Here is a 19,714-nt window from a genome sequence, read left to right as displayed (position 1 = left end):
GATAAAAATATTAACAAAAATCCCTGCTAGGGATGTATTTGACAGTTTATTTTGTGTAGTTTTGGCATGTCATTCTCAAAGTATGTGGAAGCACTCTAATTTTTTTTCAGTGGCTTATCTGAACAGATGTTTCACAATATCATTGAACTGTCCTTTGCTTCTTTATTGTTGCTTTTATTGGGGCTTTAAAATGTTAATTTGGTGGATAACCTACTTGCCAGTTAGCTGTCAGTGCTTCTTTTTGATCCTTTGTTCTGTTTGCCACTTCATCTTGCAAAACTTTGGCTAATGCAATCTCATGGAGAGAATTGCATATCGCATAGTAAAATCCAGCTGCAAAGTGGACTGAAAGTTCAAGAGACTTTCAATCCACTTTGCTCTTAAAGACCCAGTGACCATTTATTTCACAGAAGAAGTAGCCATCAAAGTGAGAATCTGCAAATCCCCAGTTATTCTGCCATCAAAGGCCCTCTCCATCTGAGCTGGCTGATATTCAGGCAGGCAAATCCAAGTTCCTTGTCTTGTTGGAGAACTAATGCATTTTCTTTTTACCTCTCCAGGCTGGTGGGGTGGCTTCTGGCTTCCGGCATGTCGTTCCCAATGAAGTGACTGTTCAGAGGCTTCTCCAGGTCAAAGGCAGGCGAACGGCACGAGCCACGGAAGTCCCCGTCAACTGGGACAGCTTCAACACCGGCGATTGCTTCATCTTGGATCTTGGCAGTGTGAGTTTCTTGTAGCTTCTGCACAGAGCAACATCTTGGAGTTTGAACTCAGGTTCGGCTGGAAGTTTTCAGGGAGCTTTGGGAACACAAAATTTCTGTTGGTTTTTCCATCACATTTTCCTCCTTACAACTGCTGCCAGTTTCCTCTCCATTCATGGCTCATGTCTCTCCCCCACAATCATGGAACATCCCATCCCCATGGCTTTATTTCTCTTCTAGTTACAGCCCCATCCACTGCCCTCTTTTGAGGCAAAATGAGAGAGGAGAATGTGTCTTCCTTCCAATGCTTTCAGCCCCACAAGTGCTGGCCAGTCTAAACGAAACAAGACAGTCACCACACAATCATGGAAGTTTCTAGGCCAAATGCAAGCAGTTCCTGAAGGAGGCAATGGACCAGAATTGCCTTGTGTGCAGCTTACTCCACTACCACTCATTGCATTTGGCCTAGAGGCCCAGAGACCTTAAGAGGTGCCCTGGGTTGCCAATCCCTGATGCTGACCCTGCATGAATTAAGGCAAGGCTGCGGGACAAACACTTCATTATTATTATCAGATATGGCACTCAAACAGGCTGCTTGCAACTGTACAATGACTAAATGTTAGAAAAATGCAATCATCAATTAGATTTGCATCCTGCATTTGATGCTTTCCAAAAAACCCAGAGTCACAGCTCGGTGCAAGTGTAGGGTTGCCAATTCCAGGTTTGGAAATTGCTAGCGATTTAGGAATGGAGTCTGGGAAGGGCAGGATTTGCAGAGGAAGCTCAACAGGGATGTGATTCTGTAGAATCCACCTTCCAAACAGCCAAGCGATCCGATCTTTGCCATTTGGAGATCAGTGGTAATTCCAGAAGATCTTCAGGCATCACCTGGAGATCGGCAACCCTATCCAACCTCTTTACAAAGTAGGCATTCCTTTCTAGTTCATCCTATAAAATGTTCCAGCCTGAAGCAAGTATCTAAGAAACATCCTAAGCTTGAGGCATATGTTGGCTTTGAGCATATGCAACTGGTCAGGCCAATTTTTTTAACCTTTATTATATATTGATTTCTAGGGTGGACAGTTATGTGGCTATTTGGGGGGGACTACCTTGAATTATGGAAAGGCAACAAATAACTGTTTTGAGTAAACAGGTGCAGGGGAGGGATGGGGGTTGGCCAGAGCTTTTACCAGCTACAGATTATTAGACTCCATCATCCCACTGCTTTAACGTGTCTTCCTTGGCTGGGTGTGTTTCTTGAGGCAATGACATACTCTTTGCATCATGTGTTAACCAAGTCTTCCTGTCTCACATGGTGGCAGCATTCATCCTTTGGAACTCGCTTTGTGTCCTACAGAATATTCATCAGTGGTGCGGCTCTCAGAGCAACCGGTTTGAAAGGCTGAAGGCCACGCAGGTCGCTAAGGGTATCCGGGACAACGAGCGAAGTGGCCGTGCGAGTGTCTACGTCACAGATGAAGGTGCCGAAAGGGAAGAGATGCTCCAGGTCATTGTTTATTCCTTCATGGCTTTCATTTTCATTTCAAACTCATCTTCATTTTGCACTGTAACTCAACACAGAAGCCAGTGTGATTTACTCGATGCCATTTTAGTGGAGGTTAAAGGAGCTTCAAATCAAAATCTGCTCAGTTGCAGATCTTGCTGGATGACCTTGGGCAAGCCCTTTTCTGTCTGTCAGCTACTTCAGGGGTTTCTTATAATGAGAGCGCAGACTGCTTTGAGCTCCTTGTAGAAATAATATAAATGGGTGGATGAAAATAACTTTGAGGCCAAACCATTACATGGAAGAGTTGTGAGTGGATCACGCAAATGTTGTTGGTAGGTTTGTTCGCTGAAATGCAGCCGAAGAAGACCAGTTTTTAGGCAGTTGGTACTTTGGAGGGAACGTTGAACCATTTCTCCCCAACCAAATGAAATCCTCCAATTGGATCTACAAGCGCCTGCATTTTATCCTGCAGCTTGGAAGAGACCATTTAGATTTTAAATTGCTAGAAAGGAAAGGGTTAAGGATTCACTGCCACCTCTTTGAAAAAAATTGCAACAACATATTTCAGTAGGAAAACAAAAAGGAGATTCACAATACTGAGCTAAGTAGCGGTATATTCTTTTTAGGTCATTGATCTTTCATGTAGAGTGTGGTTTGTCCCCAAGTCAGGTTGGCTCAAACAGGAACTAAAGATTGACTTTCCACTTTAAAGCTTGTGATAACTCCTAGCAACACATCCATTTCCTCTCTGGCAACATGCCTTGTTATGCTTGTGAAAGTGGACCATACGGTCCCTTCGACCTCCCGTCTTTAGAAAGTGATTGCAGCCAACAGATCAATTGAAGGCAGGACTTGAAGGTAATGGACCAAGTCCCTTCTCATCTCTGCCTTACAAACCTGCTCTCTTCCAAAACTGCAAAAAATGAAAATGGGGACATGATTGTAACACCCCAGTTCTCAATCCAGAATTTCCTTTATCAGTCAGAATTTCCTTTATCAGATGTACTGGAGTGTAACTCCATATCAGAAGTGTTTGGGCTTAAAGTTACAAGCAATACTTTGTTGCAACATTCTGTTGCTTGTAATTTTAAGTATAAATACATCTGCTGTGAATATATACTTCATGTATCTAATGAAGGGAGCTCTGAATCTTGAAAGATTATGCTGGAATAATTTAGTTAGGCTCATTCCGCACATGCAGAATAATGCACTTTCAAACTGCTTTCAATGCTCTTTGAAGCTGTGCGGAATGGCAAAATCCACTTGCAAACAGTTGTGAAAGTGGTTTGAAAACACATTATTTTGCGTGTGCGGAAGGGGCCTCAGTCTTTTAAGGTGTCACTGGACTCCTGCTTTATTTTGCTACTACCAACTCACATCGCTAAGCCTCTGAGTTATTTCCAACTGGTAGAAAAACCAAATCTTGTTTTACAAACCACGGTTTAATCTAGCCACAATTTACCATGATGTCCTGAATGCAACTTAAGTCTCCATCCTGGAATCAACTTTTAAAAATCAATTCTTCCTAAAATAAGTTTTCCTAAAGTTTCTGTGTTGGTTATTTAGCCCCCCTCCATGCACAACACTTTTCATAGTTAGCCTCTGATGCAGCATGCATACATCTGGTCCCTGGACATGAATTTGCTGTTGATTTTCTCATGTGGGTCTTAATTGTATCTTTTGTGAGAGCATCCAGAGAGCAAAGACCCAGCAGGTTTGATAATTCTTACTTTCCTTCCTTCCTGCTCTTGGACTTTCAGGTCTTGGGGCCCAAGCCTAGCCTTCCTGCAGGTACCACTGATGATGTACAGGCCGATGCATCCAATCGAAGGTTGGCCAAGCTGTACAAGGTATCCGCCAAAGCAAAGATATACTGGTGTGGGGGTGGGGCAGCCAAAGCAAATAGGAAAGATATACTGGTGTGGGGATGGGGATTTATCACTGATAGGTACAAAGGGCAGCCTGAGAGTCTCCATGATAGGCTCTGAGCAGAGTGCATTCTGGGAAAACAGTCAACAGAGCCCTTCATTAGTTTATTATTTCTTCCAACTCAACTTTGGCAATTTTTAGCCAGAGCCTGTTGAATTTGACTCTTGATGATATGAACATAATGCCAATTGTGTGCATAAGGGCATTTTTTAAAATTTGGGTATATATAGTGCTATCAATGCATGCCGCTTGACGAAAGGCAAGTGGTCCCTTCCCAGAGAAGCTTACAATCTGAAATCTGAAACAACACGAGGGACATGGAAATAGGTTTATTGGGAAGAATATGCATTCAATAGAGTATCTTATTATAATCCCAGGTATGAGAGACCCTGGTACAAACGCCCACTCTGTCATAAATCCCAGCGGTTGACTTTGGGCCATTATTCTCTCTCAGCTTAACCTGCCTTCTTGTTGTAAGGATATAATGGAGGATCAATTTTGTAAGCTGCTTTGTGTCCTCAATGGGAAGAAAAGCAAAATATACATTATTTTTTTATTAATAGTAGTACTTTGAAATGTTCCCCATGTTGAAAAATCCTCACAAATAGCATAACTATCAAAGAGAATGCGTAGAACTTTTCTCCTCGCTGTTCTGGGTTCCTCATCGCATGGAGTTTTGCCCCACACAAAGAAGCATTCTGAACTGGAATTCAGCCATGGAAGTCTGAAATTACTCAGTCCATTTTACCACCTCACTCTCCTGGGTATGCGAACAGGGTCTCATAAAAGAAATGGTATCAAAGGCTTTTCAGAGAAAGTCTTTCCAAATATGAGGCAGGTTCTGGCTTAATTTGACATCGCTGTCAGTTCTAGGGCATACTTCTGAGTGTCACCTTTGGAAAATGCAAAGAGAGATAGAAAAAACCCATCTCTGAGTTTCTGCAGAGTGCCATTACTCCTATTCACTGATTGGCTAAAGTCTGGGGCAGGAAGTGGGGAGGAATTTGCCAGTGTGGAGGAAGGTTATGATTATCTTTTTGAAATAGTTGAGAGCCAGCGTGGTGTAGTAGTTAAGAGTGGTAGACTTTAATCTTGAGAATCGGGTTTGATTCCTCACACCTCCACATGAGTGGTGGACTCTTATCTGGTGAACTGGATTTGTTTCCTCACTCTTCCACATGAAGCCGTGACCTTGGACTACTCACTGTTCTTTCAGAAATCTCTCAGTCCCACCTACCTCACCAGGTGTCTATTGTGGGGAGAGGAAGGGAGGGAGTTCATAAGCTGCTTTGAGACTCCTCACTGCTGAGAAAAGTGGGATATAAATCCAAACTCCTCCTCCTCCTCTTCTTCTTAAAAGAGCCTCCTCTGCCATTATGTCAACAGGTGTCCAATGGCGCAGGGACTATGGCAGTTTCTCTGGTGGCCGATGAGAACCCGTTCTCCCAGGCAGCCTTGAACTCAGATGACTGCTTTATTCTTGACCATGGCACCGATGGAAAGATCTTTGTCTGGAAAGGTATGGCTGAACCAGAGTGTACGCGTTGTGGTTTCCTATGGTTTCCTATGTACGCATGTGCTTTACTGAGCATGGATGTGAATTTCCTGTTTGTGTTTTAGTAGAGTTACTTTTTGTGAATAAACATTAACATTGCCAGACTGGACCTTGCAACCATCTGTCTTATTTTAGGATTTTGTTGACAGTAGCGGCCAGATAGATGCCCCTGGAAGCTTGCGTATGCAATAGTGATAGTCATCTCAATTGCTTATCCTCATTTTCTGTTTCATGGGTGTATACTTGCTCTGTATATGGAGGTTTCATTTTGTTATCATGCCTAATAGCTATCAGTAGACCAGTCTTCCGTGGATTTGCCTGATCCTTTTAAAAAGCCACCTCTGCAAGGCACCCTGATTTACATCCTAAGGAAGTAGTTTCCTGTGTTATTTGTGTCTTGAGTGGAGAACTAGTTCCTGTTGTCTGTTCTGCATCTACTACCCTTCAAATTCATTGAGTGACCCTAACTTGTAGCAAGGGAGAGAGAAAAGAAGTTCTCGTTGTCTCCACCTCATGCATGATTTTATAAACCTTTCTCATGTCCCTTTTTTGGTATCATGTTAGATGAGACGTTTCTTTATGTGAACAGAATTCAGAACTAGGTGGGGCCTTTATGTGAACAGAATTCAGAACTAGGTGGGCCCTTGGTCTGATCCAGCATGGCTCTTTTTATGTTCTTGCATTCTGTTACACTTTCTTCTAAGATGGTGCCTGCTCTGACTAAAAGCAATTTTTTCCACAGAACAAATGTTTTGTTTGAATTCAAAGGTATGCTGATTCGATCAGTTAATAAGTTGGCTCACCCTTATGTGGTTGATCAACTAATTCTGTGATTGCCTAAAAGATGCCAGGATTCTCACATACCTGTTCTGACCATAGGAAAAAACGCCAATGCTGAAGAAAGGAAAGCAGCACTGAAAACCGCTTCTGATTTTATCACCAAGATGGGCTATCCCCGGCACACACAGGTGAGGATCAAAGGAAAGTTGGTTGTAGTTCAACTACAGTTTTCAGTTCAGTTACAGATTGAAGCTAAGCTTAAACAAACACTGTGGACAGAGAATCTCCTAAGAAATCTCTAAAGTCCCTCTTAAAGGAAGAATATGGTGGGAAGAGACAGTGAGATGTCAATATGGTGTAGCGGGTAGAGTATCTGCCTAGATCGTCATTCAGATCCCTACTCAGTCATGAAGCCTGCTGGGTGACCTTCGACCTCTCGGCCTAACCTACTTCACAGGTTTGTTGTGAAGATGACATTGGGTAAAGATAACCATCATGAATGCCCTTTGACATTCTAATCTAATTTAGTAAAATAGCACATCTGAAATTGAAACACTGCATGGGGCTATGAAATTGGACTCCTAATGCAGCCTAGCTTTGTTATACTACTAGCTGACTGACTGGCTCAGCAGTACAAGTAAAGGGTGTTTCTGAGGCAATTCTCCTCTCTCTCTTTCTTGATTTCCTGCTCGTAAAATGATAATGATTCATTACCTCCTCACAAAATACAGTGGTGGGCATGTCTAGTTGCTTCTTCCATAGTAGCTAAGATGTGAAGGACTTTATAATGAAAGATGAATAAGGACTGTGGACCTCTCACCCTTATAACATTTTGGAGATTACGTCATGGGCAATACCCCTGGCGGCTCCTCTGTTCTTATCACAAAATGGAGGCTTCTGCCTCAGAAAACAGTTTGGCCAATGAGTTAAATCTGACCATTCCCTCAAATGTTTAATTATATCAACCTCTGTGGGAATTTATCCCCATGTTATCCAAAAGCCAATGCTTTCTTTCTCCAGAACATCTGGAATTCACCTCAGGCATGGTCTGTCTGCCCCACAGACTTAAACCTGATTAACAGTTATGCCATCTCCACAGTGGTCTCTGGGAATTGTAGCTTTGTTTCAGAGCCGCATCTCAGCTCCCCCTCAAATGTCAGTTGTTTGGATTAATTGCAGAAGACTGTGAGTGTTAAATTGGTCTAAAACCCATCTAGCTTTGCAGTATCAATGTACCCTTGAATTGCTTCATCCTTGCTGGTTATAAACTTAATAGCCATAGTTACATGTGACATTGGAGTTCCATGACAGGAATGCCAAAATGTGTTTATTTGACCTTGAAAATCAGCTGCAGGGTGATTCAAGAACTGTGGCCATGATGCTAGGGGGAGGGTGGGAGGGTTTCACTCTTTCCTCTGCTCCATTTCCCAAATCAAAAAAGCTGCTTTCTGCTGCTTTCAGCCTCGGAAGGCACAATAGCAGTCTTTTCCCCCTGCGGGAACTTAAAACAGCCCTCAATGAGGGGACCTTTTTAGATCAGAGAAATGGCAAGATGTGGGGAGAGTTAAGTGCCTTTTCTCTAGTGCCATGGTACATATCCATGTTGGTGTCTCTCATAGTTGTTTTTAGAGCTACATTACATTACATGTTTGGATTTTCAGTCTTAGAACTCAGTTACTTATTGATTAGCCCCAGATCTGTTTGAGAAAACTTATTTATGCATTTAAAACATGTATATGCCACCTCATCAGCAAGCTGTTCAAAGCACTTAGGAAATTAGCTCAGGGTGAGTCCGTCCCTGCTCAGACTTCTTTTCTTTATTTCAGATCCAAGTCCTTCCGGAGAGTGGGGAGACTCCCCTATTCAAGCAGTTCTTCAAGAATTGGCGGGAAAGGGACCAGACGGAGGGCTTGGGAGTGGCGTACATCTCTGGTCATGTGGCCAAGATTGAGAAGGTGCCTTTCGATGCTGCCACACTGCACACCACGCCAACTATGGCAGCCCAGCACGGCATGGAAGATGATGGCTCTGGGAACAAGCAGGTAACTGAGGCGGAAGGAGGCCCGCTTTCACACTGTGTTTGAGATTGCTTGTTTTAGAAAAGATCAGTACCATGGTGGTTTTTGAAACAGAGGTGGTTTGCCACTGCCTTCCTCAGCAGAGCCTTCCTTAGTGGTCTCCCATACAAGTACTGACCCCAGTACTTAGCAAGATCAGGCTATACTATACCATTCCACATCCTAAGAAAGGCAACGCAATGAGAATAATAAGAGTGTTGCTCTGAGTAACCATCCCAGATCAGGCTAATGGTCCATCTAGACCAGACCTGGGTATTATACGGCCCGCGGGCCACATCCGGCCTGCCGGATGACCCTGACTGGCCCTCCTGCCTTGCTGGGGAGCGAGGTGCCTTTGAAAGCCCCGCAGAAGCCGGTTGCCTTGGCTGCCAGCTTCTACAGGGCTTTCAAAAGCGCCTCGCCCCCTGCCTTTTGGCCCGGCCCTCCACAATATTTTCTGTTTCTTATGCGGCCCCATGGAAAAAACAATTGCTCACCCCTGATCGAGATCACAGGTGTCAAACTTGCACCCCTCCAGATGTTACGAACTACAGTTCCCATCATCCCCTGCCAGCACCATGCTGTCAGGGGATGATGGGAACTGTAGTCCATAACATCTGGAGGGGCGTGAGTTTGACACCTGTGATCTAGACCAATATCCTGTTTGTAGCAGAGGCTGGGAAAAGCCACAGAGTTTTATTGACTGACCTTCTCAGCTGGAAGAGGGTAAAGAACAAAGTTATTTGAGATACTTGCAGAACAGATAAAGCTGGGCCAGCATGGTATAATGGTTAAGATCAAGTAGACTCTAATCTGGAGAACTGGGCTTCATTCCCCACTCCTCTGTCTCATGACCAAGCTTGTTTTGCTCTGGACGTTTATGTCTCTGCTAAGTTTTATATTCAGCCAAGGAAAGTCAGAGAGCCATTTTTACCGGCTTTACCATTTTCCCCCGGAAGGTGGTGCTGCAGGGCTATTTTGCAAGGAAAAAAAGTTGTAAACAGCTGTATCGGCCCAGGGAAAATCCAGACCACCCTCAAAACGTAATATCATTTGTACTGAGGCCAATCCAAATGACGCAAAATGCTGTGCAAGCTTTTGAGTTCTACAGAGCCCTTCACCAGGCAAAAGTTGCAAAATTTTAGAAATGAAGGAAGAAAGAAGCAAATATTCTAGGTTCCATTCTTAAGACCCAGTCGTACCAGCCGTGGACATTTGAAAGCGGCAGGCTCACAGTTTGATTGCTACAGGTATTAGATTACAGCCCTTGCACTCTGGGAAGATGAAGCAAATATTGAAAGAGCAGGGAGTGCTCTGTGTCCAGAGAGCTCTGTGTCCAGAGAGCTACATCATTGCTAATGGTTGTGCTGGAGAACTAAGCCAGCAGTATAAGAAGCTGTTTGGGCGGGCGGGAGGTGGGGAGGGAAGGGGTAAACAGAGGACATTTCAAAGTTGTGCAGTGTTTCTGTTGCTGCAGTTCCTAGCCAATCCTCCAGTTAAACTTTATGCATTTTGCTGGCCCCATTGTAACATCCTACAGTGCAACTGTAAGCAGAGCTACACTTTTCTAAGTTCATAGAAGTCAATGGACTTAGAAGGGTTTAACTCTACTTTAGGGAGATGCTTCTAGTCTGTAGCTGAAAACAGCAGACAACAGAAAGCATAATGCTGAGTGCAGAAAACCATCCTGGAAAGACAGTACAGTAACTGCACACACACGCACAATTCAACAAGGGGTGCAGCATTTGTCGAAAAACTCAAGACGTTTCTCCATCTCCGGCGGCTTCTTTTAATTTTGATATTTATGTCCTGCTTTCGTCTCCAATGGGATCCAAAGTGGCTTACAACACTGTTCTCTTCTCCTTGGGCTAGTCACAGTTCTTCGGATCTCTCTCAGTCCCACCTACCACACAGGGTGTTTGTTGTGAGCGGGGAAGGAAAAGGAGATTGGGTGCTGTGTGGTTTCCGGGCTGTATGGCCATGTTCTAGCAGCATTCTCTCCCGACGTTTCGCCTGCATCTGTGGCTGGCATCTTCAGAGGATCTGTAAGAGGATCAGCCCCTTTGAGTCTCCTTACAGGAGAGAAAGGGGGGAATATAAATCCAACTTTTCTTCTTCCTCTTCCTCCATTTTATCCTCACAACAACCCTGCAGGATAGGTTAAACTGAGAAAGTGTGGCCGACCCAAGGTCACCCAGCAGACTTCCACAGCACAGTGGAGATACTAATCCAGGGCAGTGTCATCATGAGCAGGTCTACTCAGAGTCCTACTCAGATCTGTTCAGTGTGCTCTTAGGATGGCACTGTGGGCGAGCACATACCACAAAAATGGGATGTTAGCATAGCAAGAGCTTTGCTGGTGACACATGCTAGGCAGAGCGAGTTCATTTTAAAGGGCAGGATGCTCCTTCCTTTTGCCCTGTCAGGGCCTCAGGCACTCTGGGAACGCTGTTTTTGATTGAGGAAATGGAGCATCATGTTTTTGCCTTTTGATTCTACTTGATTTGCCTTTTGATTCCACTCACTGTCCAGTTCTGCTTCTACAACTCAGGAAATAAGCAGTTCATTTTTGTAAGAAAAAAAGCTGTTCTTGTATTTACTTGAAACACTGTTCCCTCTTTCCCATACAGATCTGGAGAATAGAAGGTTCTGCCAAGGTGCCCGTAGATCCTTCGCATTACGGCCAGTTCTACGGGGGAGACAGCTATATCATCTTGTATGATTACAGGCATGGAAACAAGCAGGGGAAAATCATCTATACTTGGTAAGTAGATTCCCTTTGTTGCATCTGTAAGTTCAAACCTTTCTGTCCTATCTTTCTAGCCCCATGTGAGATGATGATGATGATGATGATGATGATGATGATGATGATGTTGACAATAGTAGTAGATTTCATCATCATCATCATCATCATCATCATCATCATCACTGCTACTACTACTACTACTACTACTACTAGTAGTAGTAGTAGTAGTAGTAGTAGTAGTAGTAGTAGTAGTAGTAGTAGTAGTAGTAAAAAATTAAATAAGTATATTATTATTGTTTTAACTGCCTAGAGCTCTTTGGGGATGAGTCGGTATACAAAATCAAACAAACAAACAAACAATCAAACAAATATAAATAAATAAATAATTCTGAAAGGCCTGAAGGCTATATCTCAGTTTTCATCCTGTCTTTTCCAGGCAGGGTGCTGATTCTTCCCAAGATGAGATCACAACTTCAGCTTTTCTTAGTGTCCAACTGGATGAAGAACTGGGCGGCACTCCTGTACAGGTAATTGGACTCATTCGCACTGTTCAGGTTGTTTAAGGCTAAGGTGTAGCAAAACTAGAGAAGGAATAAAATCTGAAGAGAACAGCACTACAGTAGACTGTTTAAAAAGCTGAGGATATTTATCTTGAGAGCTGTTGCTTAGGCAGACATGAGACTACAAAACCCATTATGCAGTGCAGCGGCATGTAAAGTATGCATATAGACAAGCATCATTGGAAGGAGCGGGTTTACTAACAAAACAGGATGAAAGCTGGGCACCTGTTTCACCAGAAATCAAGAAAAAGAACTTCAAGATGGAATTTTGAAGGACTGTTCTTAGAGAAATCAAAAGGATCAAGAACCAGTTGGTTGAGAATCTCTATTGAACCGACTCATTTGTTAAAAAGCAGAATGAGAAATTCTGTAACTGGTTGACAAGCCAAAGGACCTTAGTGTGATCCATAGAATTGCTGGTTTATTTTTGTGGAAGCCTAGTGTCTGATGTGTTCCAGTGGCTACTCTTTGCATGACTGAGGATCAATTCTGAAGTTTTTCCTCCTCTATAGTTTGATTCTGGGCCTCTTTCTCAACAGAAACGAGTGGTCCAGGGCAAAGAACCACCTCATCTCATGAGCTTGTTTGGCGGGAAACCTCTGATTGTGTACAAGGGTGGCACTTCCAGAGAAGGTGGCCAGACGAGCCCTGCAGCAACACGGCTGTTCCAAGTCCGGTCCAGCACTTCTGGAGCTACCAGGGCAGTAGAGGTAAGTGATCCATAAAACCTGAATTCATTGGCAGGACATTGCAACCTTAAGTGGGCTTTTCTTAGGAGCTCTTGATGGTGGGTTGCAAATTAGTATTACAGCTTAATTCCATTCATGATGGGATTTGGGGTCCTGTGAATATAGAATCAAAACAGGAACTATATTTACCTAAATTCACTTTGAACACAATAAGGAATGCAATGTATACGTGGCCATAGGCAATCTGAGCAAAATATGTATACCTGAAAACTGTTACACAAGACTACAAAATCCACTGTGTAGTAACGCATTGCATAGTACGACTTGAGTGACAGGTACATAGATGTAGATGTAAAGGACTTTTAAATTGTTCATTTATTCCATGCATATATATCCCACCCTTCCTCTGAGGAGTTTAGGATGGCCCAACCCCATTTTTTTTTTTACAACAATGCCATGAGGTAGGCTAGGCCAAAAGAGAATTATTAATCCAAGTTCAGCTTTGTGGCCCTAACATGGATTGGAACCCAGGCCTCCTAAATCCAAGCCAAATTTTCAGCCATCACATGGTGCAAATGTCAGAGCTGATAGGGCAATATTACATTTGGAGGAGAAATAGATATTACATAGTAATCTGTTGGCCTTGAAAATGGACTTCTTCCCTGGAGTTTCCACCAACCCAAATGTAAATATTGTAGGGAGTTGGTAGCGCATTTCAAAGGTTATCTGCTTGGATTTCATTTGATCTGTTGACAGATAGTTGCCTCCAATCAACACTGCCATAAGGTGTCAGTATAATTTATTGGTAGAGTCCAAAGGGGCAATCTTGTTAATGTTATATACTGAAGGGAGTTTCAACTGCCATCCAGTCAGCCCTAGATGAGTTGAAGTTTGCTGGGACTTGTATATCAAGTCAGATTGCGCTTCATGATCCAGATACATTACTGGGAGATTCCTCTTCTCCTGCTGATAAGAATGACCAATTATCAAGCTGTTCCCATTAACTTGTAATTTATTCCCAGAATACTTTTTTTTGCTCTGTGGGCTTCTCTCCAAGAAAGCTTTTATTTTTAGAGTTGATTTGGTTAATGATTTTAGATATGTTGTAAATGGTGTCTGCCTTTCTGGAAGTCGAAAAGAAACAAAGGCATTTGAATGCCTTTGTGGAGAAGGCTCAGCGCTTCAAGAAGAAGCTGCATGGTCAACCCTGATGCCAAACTGTGCTTATTCCTTTGCAGCTGGATCCAGCAGCCAAAGAACTCAATTCTAACGATGCCTTTGTGTTAAAAACTCCCTCTGCTGCTTACCTCTGGGCTGGCCAAGGGGCCAGCGATGCCGAGAAGTCTGGGGCGCAGGCGCTGTTGAAGGTCCTGGGTGTGAGGGCAACCCAGGTTGCTGAGGGTCAAGAACCAGGTAAGAAGTGGTATTCTGAACCATAGTGGCCCTTTCTAAGGCTCATTCTGCACATGCAAAATAATGCACTTTCAAACTGCTTTCAATGCTCTTTGAAGCTTGTGCGGAATGGCAAAATCCACTTGCAAACAGTTGTGAAAGTGGTTTGAAAACGCATTATTTTGCATGTGCGGAAGGGGCCTAAGTCTTCTATGTTCTGGAGCCCCAGGCGCAGTACCCCCTCACTCCGCCCCTGCCCCCATCCTTCAGCTATCTCTGACCCTGAGAGGTCAGACCTCTGAGGGGAGGTCTGGCAGCAGACCTGTAGCCAGACCCCAAGCCCGTCACAATTGCTGCTGGCTGAATCCATACTGGCTGTCACCAGCAGCACTGGTGCAGTGTGGCTTCCTCCTGGCTGCCAGAAGCAGCCCCGCAGAAATGTTTCCAGTAAGGGCTGGTACACTCAGTGCATACCACCCATTGTAGCTGTGTCACACAGCGCGTACCACCCTCTTGCAGACAATGTGGCGACGTGGCTGGTAAAGCCTTTGTGATTCTCCTGTTCCATTTTGCAGCCAGCTTCTGGGAAGCTTTGGGTGGTAGAGCTCCATATCGCACTTCCCCGCGGCTGAAGGACAAGAAAATGGACGCTCATCCACCTCGGCTCTTTGCCTGTTCCAACAAGAGTGGACGCTTTGTTGTGAGTATCTTGTTGGTCAACCCCATGGAATGTTGCTCTGCTTTCAAGAATCTGAGGATCGGGATCTTGTTGGGGATGGGATCTGGATCTTGTTAGGGATCCCCCTTATGCCTCTTATAGCTAGCCTGCTGGTTAATAGGTATGAGGTCTTCTTCATGGTAGCAACCCAAGGATGTGAGTGTCTTTCAGTTTCACTTGAAAGAGTCATACCCATTACCCATTATCTTTAAATATACTATCTTTAAATATTTTTTAAAAATATTACTTTTAGATTGAAGAAGTTCCTGGAGAGCTGACCCAAGATGATTTGGCCACTGATGATGTGATGCTGTTGGACGCCTGGGACCAGGTATGTAGCTCATCCTTTACAGCAAAGTCTGTTCATGCTTCACACCAGAGAGACTGAGCCTTTTACAGTGAAGAAGACTTTGCTGTTTTATTGGACTTGGAAACCCAAAGGAGGAGAGAGGCTTGAGGCTGCTGCTCTGATGTATGCAGTCATCTGAAGTGATAAACTTAACATTTGAACATGTTTGAATTCTCCTTCCTGATGCTTGAATTGGAACATTTTTTTTTCATGTTCAACAACTTTTTCCCTTACACCACAAGTAGTAACAAAACGACAAGAAGAAATTTATCACAACATATATTCCTTAAAACTTTCTAAACACTATCTATGTTATAATGCATTTTACCAATTTCTTTTACTTAGCCTTAACTATTCATTAACTGTTAAAACTTAAAATTCAATCAGATATGAGGAAGACAAAGGTAATGGGAGAAACAAAGCCGAGGGGGTATACTAGGTTTATCCTGCAATTTCATAAGTATTTTAATACAAAACTCTTTAAACATCAATCATATATAGAGAAGAAAACGGAAGAGAGTATATATTTACCTTCTAAGTATATTTAATACAATTGGGTTATTATTTTAATAACATTAATGTTAAGTTAGTCATAACAGTGTAGAAAGAGAGAGAGATAAAGAGAAGAGTCGGGTATTCCTACGGTTCTTAATTTTCCAAATATTGTAAGTAAAATTCCCAAACTTTGTCGAACTTCTCTGGATTTTCTTTCGACTTCCAGGTTAGCCTATCAATTGACATAATATTCTTTATCTTCTGTTCCCATTCCTCAAGCTCTGGTAGTTCCTTTGATTTCCAGATTCTTTCTATTTCGATCTTGGGGATCTTTAGTAAATATAGAAATAGGTTATATGCCAATAAAGGCTTGTGTTGTTGAAAAAAATATATAGAAATAGATTGGTATTTTTAATAACCACATCGTTTTTAAACAAACCCAAGAGGACAACTTCTGGTTTTCTTCCAATTTTTGTTTTAAAAATCTTATCTATTTCTGTCAGGATCATTTCCCAAAATTTCCTTATTTCCTTACATTCCCACCACATGTGGATAAAGGTACCTTCTTTCCTGTTACATTTCCAACATCTGTTTCCTTCTTTTCTCCCGTTCTCCGTTCTCCGTTCTAGCCAATCTCATAGGGGTATAATACCATCTTAAAAATATCTTTACGAAGTTTTCTTTTAAGTTCAGTGCCGATGTAAAAATATTATGTCTTTTCCAGGTCTGCTCCCATTCTTCTAAATATATCTGTCGGCCCATATCTCTGGCCCATTTTAACATGACGTCTTTTGCAACCTCCTGTTCTGTCTTATAACTTCAAAGCATTTTATACATTTCTGCTCTTTTTTTGAATTTGAACATTTGAACATGTTTGACTGCTCCTTCTGAGAATAGTTCCTAGTATGAAGAAAACTATTAGGAAGAAGCATTTGGTCCACGCTTCACCCCAACATTCAATTTTTGTGTGTGCGCGGGTGTTTAAAAAAGTATTTTTCATCGGGACACATTCACATGCTGCATCCCTTTACCTGCTGCCTGTAATAGTTCAGCCCAAGAGAAACTACTGCTTGATTCTGCAGATTATTTAAGTTGTTCTGAAGTTGTTCGTGTTTCTTTATGCTACTGTCCCAAACTTTCTTGTTGCAGCTGCTTTATATTTTGGGGTTCTGCCCTCCTTATCACATTATCCCCTTTTTATTTTTAAAGGTCTATGTGTGGATCGGAAAAGATGCCCAGGAAGAGGAAAAGACCGAAGCTCAGGCATCAGGTAAGTTGGACTGACTGCATATCTCATTGTGTAAAGAAGCACTTATTTTGGGTTTGTCCTGAATCTGCTGCCCACAAACACTGAATGTCCCTAAGTTCCAGGAAGGGAGAAAAGGGTTTTGTTATCTGCTTTCTAAACATTCTGTATTGAATTGAATTGAAATTTATTTGCAGTCATATACCGAAATCATAACAATATCCAACAAATTACTATAGACTGAAACGTCAGATTAACTTAAGTACTAAGTTAATTGGAGCACCTTCCTTATGAGGAGAGGCTGCAGCGTTTGGAGACTTTAGTTTGGAGAGGAAACGTCTGAGGGGGGATATGATTGAAGTCTATAAAATTATGCATGTGGTAGAAAATGTTGACAGAGAGAAATTTTTCTCTCTTTCTCACAATACTAGAACCAGGGGCATACATGGGAAATGCTGGGGGGAAGAATTAGGACTAATTGGTGATTGGTGTTTCGAATATGTTGCCACAGGAGGTGATGATGGCCACTAACCAGGATAGCTTTAAAAGGGGCTTGGACAGATTTATGGAGGAGAAGTCGATCTACGGCTACCAATCTTGATCCTCCTTGATCTAAGATTGCAAATGCCTTAGCAGACCAGGTGCTTGGCGGCAGAAGCAGCAGCAGAAGGCCATTGTTTTCACATCCTGCATGTGAGCTCCCAAAGGCATCTGGTGGGCCACTGCGAGTGGCAGAATGCTGGATTAGATGGACTCTGGCTCTTATGTTCTTAATAAAACCAACAAGCCAAAATCCTAAACAATTAAATTATTAAATATATTATTACAAAAGCTAAACCCTTCCTTATACCTTTTACAAATTATCCAGGCAAATTTAGCAACCTCACATGTCACACCTATATCAGTTCCAGCAACCAATGTGGAAATAAGAGTCCTCCTGTCTCTACCTTGATATTTATTTAAAATAGGATTAATTAACTTCCTTCTTTCCTGGTCTAAACTCTTACAGTCTTACATAAGATGATCTAATGAATATATAGAACCATCCTGGCATAAACATAAACATTCTTCTCTTGGTCTTTTATTGTATTTGCCAATTAAGGCGTGTGCAGCTGGGGCGCATGCCTTCTGTCACGTTGGAGGGGATGCTCTGTGCCCCCATGTGTCCAAAAAGTGTGTGCCCAAGGACATGGGTGACCCCATGTCCCTAGGGCAGTATGCCACTGGGTACAGTTGGGCCTTCAGATCAGAGCTGTACTCTCTTTTTTTTAACCTTTACAGCAACAAGGTACATCGAGACTGATCCTGCCAACCGCGACAGAAGAACTCCCATCACCATCATTCGGCAAAATCATGAACCACCTACCTTCACTGGCTGGTTCCTGGGCTGGGAAGACGATTACTGGAACACGGATCCTTTGCAGAGGGCTCTGGCAGAGCTAGGTGCATAAATAAAAAATGTACTTCTCTCTTTGAAAACAAAAACCAGTGCCTTCACTACCTGCAAAGAACAACTGCCCTCTTCTTCCACAAGGCACAGAGATGTGGCCTTTGTGATTTTAGTTTTTTTTAAAAAAATAGCCAAATAGTTGTGCCATAGCTGAGATCTGCCCACAAACTGTATCGTTACGTTGCTGCTTTGAAGAACAACCTTTAATAAAGCTTACATGGAACTTGCAAAGAACAACCTTTTCTGTTGAGTTCCAATAATGTTGAATCCATTCCTTCTCCCCTTCCCCCGTGCCTTTCCTTGAAAGGGGTCAGGGGCAGCATGCACAGGGCAGCATGCACAGTCCTACTCTATTTTACCCTTACGACAAACTGTGAGGCACGCTAGCATGAGAAAGGGTGATTGGCAGAGGTGTAACTCCAAGCGAGCGGGGGGGAGCGTGACACAACGGGCACATAACCCTGTGGGGGCATGGCGAGGGTGTGGCGGGGGCGTTCCAAGGCGAGACGGGGGCGTTCCAGGGCGGGACGGACGTTGACGTGGAAGGGGTGGAGGACGCACTGGTGCACCAGGCGCTTTCCCCCCTTGCTACACCTCTGGTGACTGGTTCAAAATTACCCTTCGGGTTTCATGGTTGAATGTGAATTTAAAGTTGGGATCAATCCTGTCCTGGTCAGACACTTAAACTCTTGGACTGCACTGGTTCTAATGAGAGATTCTAGGACTGCAACCTCCCCATAGTAACCTTGTAAACCCTGGGGGGAGTTCTTCCATCCCACAGGCCCTTTCCCCCCTTACCGTTGCTGTGCGCTACTCTCCCCAAATAGCGCGGGGTCCAGCAGCACTCCCCACGAGTCCAGGTGGCGACAACGCAGCTGCCCCGACTCTGCCACTCTCACGTCCCCTCAGCGCGCGTCATTTCTGGCACTGAAGAAACGGCACCTTCTGATGACCCCGCGCAGAGCGCAGGGCAGTGGGGAACACAACCCCGTGGCTGAAATCACTCGCGCTGAGAATAGCGCGCCGCAAACAGTAAATGGGGAAAGGGCCACAGTCTCACATAGATGCAAACTGGGTGTCGTTACTGGCAGAGAAGGGGAATTCACTCTGCACATATGCAAAGCCGCTCTCTGATTGATTAACACTTCACAAACTGCAGAGTTGAGCAAGTTGCTGAAAATTAGGTACAGCTAGATCCTCCCCAAAATGGAATAGTCAATGTCTAACACTCCTTCAGAAACCCAAGCAATTGTGGAAGGCGTTGAAAATTGCCTCCAAGAACTTGTAATGGAGAGAAGGTTCTGGGCGTGATCTTCAGTGTGAAAACAGGGCATGATTTATACGTGGTGACAAAGTCTGGCGTATCCAAATGGGACACTTCCATCTGCTGTGTCTATAGAACTTTTCAGTTTCCTGTTGGCTTTGATTGCTCCATTTATTTGTTTCCACCCACCTTTCAGGTGTCGTAGAATATATGAAACTGCTTTACATTGAGTCAGTCCTTTGGTTCATTTCGCTGAGTAGAGTTTGCTCTGACTGG

General features: G+C 43.4%; 1 protein-coding gene across 2 annotated transcripts in view; it reads left to right on the top strand.

The window, feature by feature from the left end:
• GSN (gelsolin) overlaps positions 1–18,408 on the top strand; it is a 64,519-nt gene extending 46,111 nt beyond the window's left edge. For both annotated transcript variants that reach the window (XM_048512790.1, XM_048512789.1), the window contains exons 4-17: positions 561–722; positions 2,059–2,208; positions 3,969–4,058; positions 5,524–5,656; positions 6,572–6,660; positions 8,299–8,514; positions 11,160–11,293; positions 11,712–11,802; positions 12,375–12,545; positions 13,763–13,937; positions 14,492–14,616; positions 14,888–14,965; positions 16,688–16,748; positions 18,006–18,408. In XM_048512790.1, the coding sequence (XP_048368747.1) occupies positions 561–722; positions 2,059–2,208; positions 3,969–4,058; positions 5,524–5,656; positions 6,572–6,660; positions 8,299–8,514; positions 11,160–11,293; positions 11,712–11,802; positions 12,375–12,545; positions 13,763–13,937; positions 14,492–14,616; positions 14,888–14,965; positions 16,688–16,748; positions 18,006–18,175 (1,845 nt within the window). In that variant the 3' untranslated portion in view covers positions 18,176–18,408. The remainder of the gene's footprint in view (positions 1–560; positions 723–2,058; positions 2,209–3,968; positions 4,059–5,523; positions 5,657–6,571; positions 6,661–8,298; positions 8,515–11,159; positions 11,294–11,711; positions 11,803–12,374; positions 12,546–13,762; positions 13,938–14,491; positions 14,617–14,887; positions 14,966–16,687; positions 16,749–18,005) is intronic.
• Positions 18,409–19,714: the final 1,306 nt, after the last annotated feature.

The sequence above is a fragment of the Sphaerodactylus townsendi genome, linkage group LG12 (assembly GCF_021028975.2).
Source record: "Sphaerodactylus townsendi isolate TG3544 linkage group LG12, MPM_Stown_v2.3, whole genome shotgun sequence".
In the NCBI taxonomy this organism is placed as follows: domain Eukaryota; kingdom Metazoa; phylum Chordata; class Lepidosauria; order Squamata; family Sphaerodactylidae; genus Sphaerodactylus; species Sphaerodactylus townsendi.
The sequence above is the reverse complement of the archived record's forward strand: the minus strand, read 5'-3'. Positions and strand labels throughout refer to the sequence as shown.